Source organism: Eptatretus burgeri, chromosome 7, assembly GCF_056783735.1.
Source record: "Eptatretus burgeri isolate ZD-2024b chromosome 7, Ebu_testis_v1, whole genome shotgun sequence".
NCBI classification, from domain to species: domain Eukaryota; kingdom Metazoa; phylum Chordata; class Myxini; order Myxiniformes; family Myxinidae; genus Eptatretus; species Eptatretus burgeri.
The window spans coordinates 90,418,307-90,430,806 of record NC_140967.1 but is presented as its reverse complement, the minus strand read 5'-3'; the positions used below and the strand labels follow the sequence as shown (position 1 = coordinate 90,430,806).

The 12,500-nt window shown below is 49.8% G+C and overlaps 1 protein-coding gene and 1 long non-coding RNA gene across 13 annotated transcripts in view; one reads left to right on the top strand and one right to left on the bottom strand.

Annotated features, from left to right (window-relative positions):
• PMEPA1 (prostate transmembrane protein, androgen induced 1) overlaps positions 1-12,500 on the top strand; it is a 282,083-nt gene that overhangs the window by 193,465 nt on the left and 76,118 nt on the right. Inside the window, exon 1 of one of the 11 annotated variants that reach the window (XM_085889555.1) lies at positions 1,403-1,539. The exons of the other annotated variants lie outside the window; for them this stretch is intronic. Coding sequence (XP_085745681.1) covers positions 1,407-1,539 — 133 coding nt within the window. The 5' untranslated portion in view covers positions 1,403-1,406. Of the gene's footprint in view, positions 1-1,402; positions 1,540-12,500 lie in introns of those variants that run through there. 11 annotated transcript variants of the gene reach the window in all.
• LOC147023770 (uncharacterized) overlaps positions 7,605-12,500 on the bottom strand; it is a 94,790-nt gene continuing 89,894 nt past the window's right edge. For both annotated transcript variants that reach the window (XR_015060366.1, XR_015060365.1), the window contains exon 3: positions 7,605-7,657. This is a non-coding gene — a long non-coding RNA (uncharacterized LOC147023770). The remainder of the gene's footprint in view (positions 7,658-12,500) is intronic.

The following is a 12,500-nucleotide window of genomic DNA, read 5'->3' as shown; positions in this document are numbered from 1 at the left end:
GTGTGTGTGTGTGTGTGTGTCGCTCTGTTTGTGTCTGTGTTGCTCTGCGTTTTGTGTCGCTCTGCCTTTTGTTTTGCGCGCGTCACTCTGCGTTTGTGTGTGTGTGTGTGTGTGTGTGTGTGTGTTATTCTGCGTTTGTGTGTGTGTTACTCTACGTTTATGTGTGTGTCGCTCTGCGTTTGCGTTTTGTGTGTGTGTGTGTGTCGCTCTGCGTTTGCGTTTTGTGTGTGTGTCGCTCTGCGTTTGCGTTTTGTGTGTGTGTCGCTCTGCGTTTGCGTTTTGTGTGTGTGTCGCTCTGCGTTTGCGTTTTGTGTGTGTGTCGCTCTGCGTTTGCGTTTTGTGTGTGTGTCGCTCTGCGTTTGCGTTTTGTGTGTGTGTCGCTCTGCGTTTGCGTTTTGTGTGTGTGTCGCTCTGCGTTTGCGTTTTGTGTGTGTGTGTCGCTCTGCGTTTGCGTTTTGTGTGTGTGTGTGTCGCTCTGCGTTTGCGTTTTGTGTGTGTGTGTCGCTCTGCGTTTGCGTTTTGTGTGTGTGTGTCGCTCTGCGTTTGCGTTTTGTGTGTGTGTCGCTCTGCGTTTGCGTTTTGTGTGTGTGTGTCGCTCTGCGTTTGCGTTTTGTGTGTGTGTGTCGCTCTGCGTTTGCGTTTTGTGTGTGTGTGTCGCTCTGCGTTTGCGTTTTGTGTGTGTGTGTCGCTCTGCGTTTGCGTTTTGTGTGTGTGTGTCGCTCTGCGTTTGTGTTTTGTGTGTGTGTGTGTGTCGCTCTGCGTTTGCGTTTTGTGTGTGTGTGTGTGTGTCGCTCTGCGTTTGCGTTTTGTGTGTGTGTCGCTCTGCGTTTGCGTTTTGTGTGTGTGTCGCTCTGCGCTTGCGTTTTGTGTGTGTGTCGCTCTGCGTTTGTGTGTGTGTGTGTGTGTGTGTGTGTGTGTGTGTGTGTGTGTGTGTGTGTGTGTGTGTGGGTGTGTGTGTGTGTGTGTGTGTGTGTGTGTGTGTGTGTGTGTGTGTGTGGTTGTGTGCTTTTGTTTGTTCCACTTAATTGGAGCATTCTAAATGTTATTTCTTTGAGATTATCAAATTCAACAACGCTTTTTAAAAAATTTTCACAACTCATAGATTCTCGTTAAAAATAGAAATAAAAACTTATTTTCATCTAGAAACATGAAAATTAGTTATTTTTTCTGAGTCGTGTGCCTCCCTCATTTTTAGTTTGTCTTTTCAACCATCTTCATCTGTCTCATTGGTCGTTACCTTTCGTGTACCAGTGGAAGAATGTCTAGGATTTTAAAACGGACATTTGTCTTGTTAGTTGCAGTCGTTGTCATTTTCTGTATTTCATTAATTTGAGAATTATATCTTTCGCTGTCATGACGCTGAGCTTTTTATTTTTATTTTTTTTGTTTTTACAAAATCTAGGCTCATGGAAGAGCGAGGTGACAAAGGGCAAAAAGGCATCGTCCTGACAGTGGGGCAGTGGGGCAACAGTTGGACGCAACAAGCAAGGGAACGAACAAACAAGAAAAGAGGAGGGGAGGAAACTCAGCTACCTGCAAGTAAGAGGGTTGGGTTATGTCGGGTTCATGGGGGATAAACAGAATGTTGGTAGTGATGGAGGGTGGCATGATATTTTGGTGCACTGCCTGCTTTTGAAGGCGTGGAAGGAGGGGTGGGATTGAACCACCACTGTTGTTTCATTTAAAGGTCGTTTTAAAGGTATTCTCAGGGAAATGTAGGTGGAAATCGTCATATTCTTCTTTTGGTGATTGAGGCTGTAAGGTATATTCCACATTGTGAAATTGAGTTTCTTACTTACGACTTGAATTTGTTCATTGTCTGGAGAAAACATTTAATGTCGTCTTCCTTCAGGTGTGAGCTGGCATCACCTGTCACGGTTGTTTAATTGTAATTTTAACTCGAGTAAAAAGTCGATGGAGCACCATCGCAAATCCCCATGCTTCTCCCCGAAAGCACAGATGGCAAAAAGTTCCACCAGGAATGACCCAATATTAATATTTGAGTTTTAAAAAACTTCTATTTTGACTGCTGTAACCCAAAGTCCCCACCCACTGGGGCGTGAACTTTGGGGTGAAATGTGTGTGGTGTCGCTCTGTTCGTATGTGTCTCTCCATGTACACAAACTAGGCAAGCTTTTTGAATTCTGTTTGCGGGAATCGAACAGGGCATTAGCAGAGATGAATTACCGCACATATGATACATCACTATGGCGTCATATCAATTTTTATGACGTCGTTCTTATTTTTTTTTGTCATTTTTTGTTTCACAACCCAGAGTTTTCATCGGATCTTCGTGAAACTTGCCACGTATATGCAGAAAGCCCACGTGCAGGCAGTAACCATCTCTGATTTTGGAAATTCTTCCTCGAAAAAAGTTGACGTCATAATATCGCCGCGAATGGAAATCGCCTATACCATTATCTCCGAAACTAGGCAAGCTGTTTGAATTTTCTTTGCGGGAATCAAGCCGGGCATTAGCACAGATAGTTTATCGCAAACCTGATACATCACAATGACGTCATAATTAAGAGGACGAGGATCTTAGCTCATTTTAGCTTGTTTTGGTTGTTCGGCCTTTTGATTCCACGCCAGCGCCAAAAATGATACTGCCCTCACACCTTGCCATGTGATGATCATAACTACCAGGTTTGGTGAATTTCTGTACAACTGTTTAGGAGGAGATAGCGTACTGGGCGGACTGAGAGCCGATTCCAATATCCCCCCCTTAAAAAAACTTTTTAAGGTGTGGGGATAAAAAATGAAAACCTTTTCACGTTAATTTTGTCTCTGTTTCATCTCTCATGAGCATTACACCCAGTTTGCACTCAGGTCAGGTCAGGTCAGGTATGGGAGCATGCACCAGAGCAGCGCATCACTGCATCCACTTTCTGCCAGTACTCCAGTGGCCACCGTCTGGCCATCCCCCAGTCAGAGCCTGGCCCATCCTGGTCTCCATCTCCTTGAGATGCCGATCAATCTGATGCAACCACAAGGCACGTGGTCGGCCCATTGGTCTCCTACACTCACGAGGCTCCCTCGCTGAGAGAATCTGCTGAGCTGGATCAGCATCAGAAAATGAGCCACAAGTCCATACAGCCGCAGCTGAGGCTCACGGACTATGCAGGTAACAAATCTCATTTGAGTTTCACTCAGCAACCGATCGCTGGATATAAAGTCCAACCAGCGATAACCAAGGATTCTCCAAAGAGACCTGATACCAAAGGAATTAAATCTCTGTCTTCGATCCCTGGTCAAAGTCCAAGACTCACATCCATAGAGCATGACTGGAAGCACCAAGGACCTGAAGTCGGACTTTCGTCGTCCTACACAGGTACCGAGAAGCATTATACCCAACGATCCAGTGAATCCATGACTCCCCAGGCCTGACCCAGAGGTCTACTGACCTCTGGCTCACAGCCAGCAGATATAGGAATATCACTGCCAAGGTAAGTACATCTCTCCATAACCTCGACATCCTCACCACAAACAACTTCAGACAAGATTGCAGCATCTCCCACGATGAGGCTAAGTCTTTGGGCCTTTGGCTCTCTCACCACAGGCAGGTCAGTGGTTTTTCATGTCTTCCACCATCACCTCTCCGGTCTCGCACCCCCTGCTCTGTCTGCGATTTGTCCCCACCATATTTCCGCAAGGCGCTCAAGGTCCGCCCCAACAACCCCCTTCTGGAAAAACTACCAAAATCACGAATCACTGCTCACCTTCACTCTTTCATTCCTCTTTTTCCCCGCCTTTGGAATAAACTCCCTCACTCTCTTCAATCCCATTGAAGAAGCCTGGTGTTGGCGCAGTGGTTAGGACAGCGGCTTGGGATCCAAAAGGTCCTGAGTTCAAGCCCCGTTGGGCCACTGAATTAATACACCAGGGGGTTGACTCAGCCTGTCATCCTTCTGAGGTCGGCGAAGTGAGTACCAGTATACTGGGCCGGTGTATACCCCGGTTAAAATAGGTGTACCATATCCCTGTGTCGTAAGAGGCGACCAGGGTTGCGTCAGGAAGGGCATCCGGCGTAAAACATGTGCCAAATCACTATGCGGATCATACGGATGATCCGCTGTGGCGACCCTGAACGGGAGCAGCCGAAAGAAGAAGAAGAAGAAGAAGACTCTCTTCAATCCCATTCTTCCCTCCAGGCCTTCAAAACATCTGTTCACCACCACCTCTTATCATCCCCCATCCAAATCATCTATCTTTTCTACCCCCATTTATCCACCCCAAACCCACCTCCTTTAAATTCCCTGCTTTCCTTCCTGAAAGTCCCTGTAATGTTCATCTTGTATACCCCGTGTTCCCCGCCCCATCCCTCTCCCTTCCACAGATCTCCTAATGTCTCTGTTCCCCACCGTTTCGTCCTTCCCAATTCCGCCCCTATTGTCTCATGCCGCCCTTGCTGTGTGTTGTGTGTTCGCTCTTATTCGAGCCTCGACGAAGTTTACAAGCCCCCCACCCCCCCCCAAGATGTCGTTGAAAGCCTGGATCTTACTTTTGACCCAGGAAACCCGTAATCCCAGCGGCTCTGACTCCTGAATCAGCACCTCAAGGGCCCCCAAAAGGATATCCAAACTCTCCGCAAAGATGACTGCATCTGCGAAATCAAGGTCAGAGATCTTGACATTCCCAAATGATGCACCGCAGCTTGATCTCTCCGACATCTTCCCCAGAATCCAGTCCATCCAAGCGCTGAAATGTATGGGTACCTCGACACACCCCTGAGAAACTCCAGTAACAACTGGAAAAAAAGTGGTATCACCACATCTTACAGCACTCTCAGTTCGAGTATAGTTCAGACATCAGATTGACCCATTTTGGTGGCACCCCATGAAGATCAAGAATCCCCCAGAGGGCATCCTGATTCACTGAATCGAACGCTTTGCAGTGTTCAACTTAGGCTGCAAGCAGCCCCTGCCGAAACTCTCTGCGTTTAGTTAGGACCCGAAGGGCAAGGATACAGTTAATCGTTGATCTCTTTGGTGTAAACCCTAACTGCTCCTGGTGCTGGTGCTCAAGTAGATGGCGGCGAACTTTTTCAAGAATTATCCAAGCAAAGACCATGCCTGGGACTGAGAGCAGCATCACCCTTTGGACGTTGTTGCAGTCCTGGCGATCACCCTTCCCTTTCCAGAGAGAGACAACAAGGCTCCTCTTCCAGTCAGTTGCGATGATGCCTGTGTTCCAGGCAGAGCACAGAACTGCATGCAAAAACATGAATACAGCATTTCCACCAGCCTTGAGAAGTTCAACATGGATGCCACAAATCCCAGGAGCTTTACCCCATTTCAAATGGTTCACCGCAGCCTGTGTTTCCATAAACGAAGGTGGATCACAGTTGATTGGAGGGTCAGCAATAGGGATAGTAACACCCCTGACATCCAACTCGACAGCTGGTGGATCAACCTGGTACAGCCGCTCAAAGTAACCGGCCCAGTGGGCCTTCACTTTGGACTCCTCTGTCAAGAGCCCACAACCCTCCACTTTAATTGCAGTACACTGAAGGATGGGCTTGGAGGAATGCAATTCGTGAATTCTCCTGTAAGCAGGACGAGAATCACTTGACCATAGGTGATGCTCTCCCTCCTAACAGATTCCAAGCACCTCGGCCTTCTTGTCCACCCTCAGCGCACATTTAGTTTTATGCCTCAATTCCCTGAACAGTTCAGCTCTGTCATTAAGCCTCGCCCTGCGACTCTGGTCAATGGTATCCAGTGTCCCTTGAGAGACAAAATTCTTCTTCGTCCGACGATGAGTTCCAAGACGTCGACAGGCAACATCAAGGATGGTGGTCATGAAGGCACTCCACAACTCTTCAGGATTCACCAAGGCACCCAGCCCTCCCCCCCAAATCCCCACTCAGCCTGTTCACAAACTCCTCAGCGACCCTCTCATCCTTGAGATTGCCAACATCCAGCCGTGGCTGGGATGGTACCAATCTCCCTAATTTAAGCTGCAACTTCAGAGTTGCTACCATAAGCCTGAGGTCGGTATTGAGGAACTGAGCACTCCGGTCGACCCTGCAGTTTTGGATCACCCTTCAGTGACCATAAATGAGCACATGGTCAATCTCCTTTGCCACATCACCAGCATTGGAATACCAAGTTCAGCCATGAGCCTGTGGGTGCTGAAACCATGAACCAGCCACCCTCAGTCCATGACTTCTTGCAAAGTCAAAGAACTTATTGCTATTGTGGTTCACAGTTCCAGACTCTTGGGGACCAACACATGTCTAATAACCATCCCTATTAGTTTCAGTCGATGCATTGAAATCGCTCAAGATTCAAAGAGTATCTCGCCTGGAGCACTGATCAAGCACAGACTCGAGCATGGCATTGAATTCGTCCTTCACGGTGAGATCACTCACCTCAGTCAGAGCATCTACAGAGACCAGGGAAACGAGACACCCGAGGAGTGACGAATCCTTGGTCTCATAATATGCTCGTTGACTGGTTACCTCAATTATCATTAGAGTCAGCTTATTGGACACAGCTACAGCAACTCCTTGGGCATGGTAACTATCACAGCGACCAGACCAATAGTAGGTGTAACCACCCACCATTATCTCGCCGCTATCCAGTCTCCGAACATCAGAGTATTGCAATACTGATGTCCAAACGCTTGCGCTCAGATGATAACAGAGACAAGTGATCATCCTCTCTTAGGGATAGGACATTCCAGGCACCCACCGGAAGGGACCGCCTCAGGTTAACCCAAGGAGACGCTGCCTGGGGGATGTCATCTAACCTCCACCCAGACACACACTACCGCAATCCGACCTGGGAATGTTACTCCGTGGTTTCCCTCCTATCATCAAAGAGTTGTGTTCCTGAAGGCTTTGCCCCAACCTCGTCATCCGGTGAGCTGCCCTGCGGGTGGCAGCTGTACAGGAGTTGCTCCCACGCAGTGGGTTTTCAGATTTCTTTGCATTTTTGCGTTTTGCCGAGTGAAGGGTTTTCGAGTGGCTGGAGTGCAAATCCTGCCACCAACCTCTAAAAAATTTTTTAAAATAATAAAAAAGTAACCCAACTGCAGGAGGACGTCTGCAGACACAGTTGGGCACTAGATATGGATGGCCGTTGGCTCACAAGGAACTCCTTCTCCCTTTAAGTATATGTGTTTCGTATATGTGAGTGAACTTTGGTCAACCTTAATCAAAGATCAAGGTCTAAGCCATCCTAAACATGTAAAACACCTATTTTACCACAATTAGAAAATGTATCAACCAAATTTGTTATGCATAACATCCGATCATATGAAACACTTTATAGGTCAAATTTTCGAAATTACCAAATTGCTGTTTCAATGAAAACTCTTGTATACTTGGATTTTACAAGTGCAGTATCATGCTGTGCATGACATCTTTCTTGTTTTACTAAAGTTTGTCTGCCTGTCAATCACCTACAGGTCACATTTTAACTCTGATCCTCACAACCCAGTAGAGTTAGTTACAAGCTGGAATACTCTACTTTGAAGTCAATAGATGAAAAGGTCAAGGTCATCATCAATTTTTATCCGATTCAGATTGTATATCTAATACTGCATCTGAAGCTCTTTCTAACCATTCAATCACTCATTCACTGATATTAAAGATCGGTACCTTCCGGGTCACGTAGAAAGCTGAACTTTTGTGTGCCGATGGACATCAAAGCTGATACAACAGAAAAAAAAAAATCACAGAATCGTCGGACAACATCCATAAATTAAAATATAAATAAATGAAAAAAAAATGGAGGTGAGCGACCTGAGACAATGGGGAAGCACAGTAATTTTGTGTGTCGACGGACATCGAAGCCGATACGATATGAATAATCACAGAACCATTGGAAAGCATCCTAAATGAAAATATATAAAAATGAAAATAAATAAATAATTGGGGAAAAAAGTGAAAGTGAATAAATTAAAAATGAAATGCAGGTGAGCGACTCAAGACAATGGGGAAGCATGGATCGTATGCTTAGACAATGTATAATCACACCCCACAAGTGTGTTTTTGTGTGTGTGTGTGTGTGTGTGTGTGTGTGTGTGTGTGTGTGTGTGTGTGTGTGTGTGTGTGTGTGTGTGTGTGTGTATACTAATAAAGGGTGTGTGTGTGTGTGTGTGTGTCCTCCATGACTCCAAAACCATAAAACCAAACAGCCTGAAACTTTGCATGCAAACTAAGAACATTCCAAGGAAGTGCTAAAGTGAAAATTGGATGCTTGGGTTAATTAAAACACCCCTTTTGAAGATAATTAACGGCCTTATTTAATTATGTCCTTCATCAAGCAATCCTCGGCCACCTCGCTCTCTGGGTCTTGAGGCTTTTCCTGGGTAACCTCACTAGGGTCTGAAGCCGCCATGTTTTTTGGCCTGCTCAACCATGCCTTGACTTGGAACAGGTTGCAATGATTTCTTTACGATAAACCTTATTTTTTCACTTTCCTCACTCATATTGAATCATTGCTATGAATCATTGTATACATCGCTTTTGTAAGTACGATAAGTTTTCAAATTATGAGCTTGGAGTGATTTCATGCATTGTACGAGACGATTTTCCACGATCTTCTCTCACGGCCTAATTAAAGTATATCATCAAAATATTATTTTGCTTTTTAGGATCGGATATCGTCCGGACTAAATAAGTGTCAAAATCTGTTGTGACATCTGATAATTTAAAGAAATAACGAGTGTCATAACTTAGCTGATATATCTATATACTTTAAGCAAGCATGGTTATGTTCCCTCCTTCATATATACACGAGAAAATGTGTAATTTCCAAAGCATTAAACTTATCTTTTTCAACTGTTTGGAGAATTATATTGAGTGAATTTATATTGAGTGAATTTATATTGAGTGAAATTATATAAATGCATTCACTGCAAGACCTCCCACCCTCTCCTCCAGAGGGACTGCCGATCCATGCCAGAACTGTCGATATTTTCGAATGTTTCGGGATGTGCTCCACCTATAGGGAATCAAATCAAATCTAGTAAAAAAAAAAAAAAACCGACATTAAAAAAATGAAGTTATCACGTTTGTGCGGACCGCAAAAAATGTACCACATGACGTGTGCACAAACGAGCACGCAAAATGACCCATTTTATGCAAGTTTTATTTCACGGGCAATTGAACTTTGCGATATCTCCAGGGTTGTTCTGCAATAAGCTGCAACTCTTTTGTGGATCATCATTTTGTTTCATTAATTCATTTTATTTTATAAACTGCTGCGTGCATGGTGAAGCCGGGCTTAAAATGTAAAGGGAACCTTCATGTTTTTGGTATGCAGTGACAGCCTGGCCAACCGTTCCTTACCAACCAATTAATTGGAGTGCTTGCATGAGTGCTTACGCCACTTGCCGAGCGTCCATTGTTGATACCGCAACGTAATTCTGAGCGAATCGTTCACTCGCTGCAGACGCCTTTGCTGTGCCACATCATTCAGAGCGAGCGGTCCGTGCTCCGTCGCCCTGAGCGAGCGGTCCGTGCTCCGTCGCCCTGAGCGAGCGGTCCGTGCTCCGTCGCCCTGAGCGAGCGGTCCGTGCTCCGTCGCCCTGAGCGAGCGGTCCGTGCTCCGTCGCCCTGAGCGAGCGGTCCGTGCTCCGTCGCCCTGAGCGAGCGGTCCGTGCTCCGTCGCCCTGAGCGAGCGGTCCGTGCTCCGTCGCCCTGAGCGAGCGGTCCGTGCTCCGTCGCCCTGAGCGAGCGGTCCGTGCTCCGTCGCCCTGAGCGAGCGGTCCGTGCTCCGTCGCCCTGAGCGAGCGGTCCGTGCTCCGTCGCCCTGAGCGAGCGGTCCGTGCTCCGTCGCCCTGAGCGAGCGGTCCGTGCTCCGTCGCCCTGAGCGAGCGGTCCGTGCTCCGTCGCCCTGAGCGAGCGGTCCGTGCTCCGTCGCCCTGAGCGAGCGGTCCGTGCTCCGTCGCCCTGAGCGAGCGGTCCGTGCTCCGTCGCCCTGAGCGAGCGGTCCGTGCTCCGTCGCCCTGAGCGAGCGGTCCGTGCTCCGTCGCCCTGAGCGAGCGGTCCGTGCTCCGTCGCCCTGAGCGAGCGGTCCGTGCTCCGTCGCCCTGAGCGAGCGGTCCGTGCTCCGTCGCCCTGAGCGAGCGGTCCGTGCTCCGTCGCCCTGAGCGAGCGGTCCGTGCTCCGTCGCCCTGAGCGAGCGGTCCGTGCTCCGTCGCCCTGAGCGAGCGGTCCGTGCTCCGTCGCCCTGAGCGAGCGGTCCGTGCTCCGTCGCCCTGAGCGAGCGGTCCGTGCTCCGTCGCCCTGAGCGAGCGGTCCGTGCTCCGTCGCCCTGAGCGAGCGGTCCGTGCTCCGTCGCCCTGAGCGAGCGGTCCGTGCTCCGTCGCCCTGAGCGAGCGGTCCGTGCTCCGTCGCCCTGAGCGAGCGGTCCGTGCTCCGTCGCCCTGAGCGAGCGGTCCGTGCTCCGTCGCCCTGAGCGAGCGGTCCGTGCTCCGTCGCCCTGAGCGAGCGGTCCGTGCTCCGTCGCCCTGAGCGAGCGGTCCGTGCTCCGTCGCCCTGAGCGAGCGGTCCGTGCTCCGTCGCCCTGAGCGAGCGGTCCGTGCTCCGTCGCCCTGAGCGAGCGGTCCGTGCTCCGTCGCCCTGAGCGAGCGGTCCGTGCTCCGTCGCCCTGAGCGAGCGGTCCGTGCTCCGTCGCCATGAGCGAGCGGTCCGTGCTCCGTCGCCCTGAGCGAGCGGTCCGTGCTCCGTCGCCCTGAGCGAGCGGTCCGTGCTCCGTCGCCCTGAGCGAGCGGTCCGTGCTCCGTCGCCCTGAGCGAGCGGTCCGTGCTCCGTCGCCCTGAGCGAGCGGTCCGTGCTCCGTCGCCCTGAGCGAGCGGTCCGTGCTCCGTCGCCCTGAGCGAGCGGTCCGTGCTCCGTCGCCCTGAGCGAGCGGTCCGTGCTCCGTCGCCCTGAGCGAGCGGTCCGTGCTCCGTCGCCCTGAGCGAGCGGTCCGTGCTCCGTCGCCCTGAGCGAGCGGTCCGTGCTCCGTCGCCATGAGCGAGCGGTCCGTGCTCCGTCGCCATGAGCGAGCGGTCCGTGCTCCGTCGCCATGAGCGCGTTCTGAGCCATTTGCCGTATTAACGTAGTTTCAAAATTAGCGAAGCAAATTTTTTTCCACCCGTCCACACGCAGCTGTTTATAACATATCCCTGAAACGCCTACATAAATGCAACGTTGTTTTTCGGTGAAAGATATTCAAGGTTTCTGGATTGTATGCAGCAAGTACTGCCTGACTCCAACACTGACTCCACACTGACTCCAACCTGCCGATTCCCGAAAAATTGCTGATGTTGGCCCAAGCGCGTGTGTGTGTGTGTGTGTGTGTGTGTGTGTGTGTGTGTGTGTGTGTGTGTGTGTGTGTGTGTGTGTGTGTGTGTGTGTGTGTGTGTGTGTGCGTGCGTGCGTGCGTGCGTGCGTGCGTGCGTGCGTGCGTGCGTGCGTGCGTGCGTGCGTGCGTGCGTGCGTGCGTTGTTCATGAAGCATAACATATTCTTTCCACGAACTCCCCTTTCCCCCATCTTTCTCTCTCCCATCCTTGCTCGACCTCCTTCCAATACAGTGCAGTACCATCTTCCCGCATCTCCTCTCTCACTCTCCCCTCCCTCTCTCTGTCTGTCTCCGGACGCGTCCAGGCGGCGATGATCTCCGGACGCGTCCGGGTGGTATTTATGTCTGGACTGGAGTTTGGCTCTGGGTCCTGTTTATCGTATGGCTGGTAGAAAATGGATTTCATATATATATATATATATATATATATGTATATATATATATATATGTATATATATATATCTGTGTCAGGTCAGGTTCGATCTGTGACCTGCTCCAGGTACCATGTAAACCTGTACTAACCTGTTCCATGGTCGGGTTGTCGGCGACTAAACCGTCTCCCCCACCAGGTTTTCTGGTGAGGAGGGTGTTTGGATATGGACACCCAGCAGGATTAAAAACAAAACCTGTCAAAGGGAGGAGGAGCTCCTTGTGAGGCAACGGCCATCCATATCTAGTGCCCAACTGTGTCTGCGGACGTCCTCCTGCAGTTGGGTTACTTCTTATTAGGAGGTTGGCAGCAGGATTTGCACTCCGGCCACCGTAAAACCGTTCATTCCGCAAAACGCAAAAAAATCTGAAAACCCACTCCGTGGGAGTACCTCCTGTGCAGCTTCCCTTCGCAGGGCAGCTCACCGGATAACGGGATTGGGGCAAAGCCTTTGGGACCCTCAATCTTTGATGATAGGAGGGAAACCATGGGGTAACATCCCTGGGTCAGATTGCGGGAGAGTGTGTCGGAGTGGTGCTGAGGTGTCGTCCACCAGACGGCGGTCTCCTTGGGTTAACCTGAGGCGGTCCCTTCGGGTGGGTGCCTGGAATGTCCTATCCCTAAGAGAGGATGATCACCTGTCTCTGTTATCATCTGAGCTCAAGCGTTTGGACATCGGGATTGCAGCTCTCTCTGAGATTCAGAGACCAGATTGCGGCGAGATAATGGTGGGTGGTTACACCTACTATTGGTCTGGTCGCTCTGATG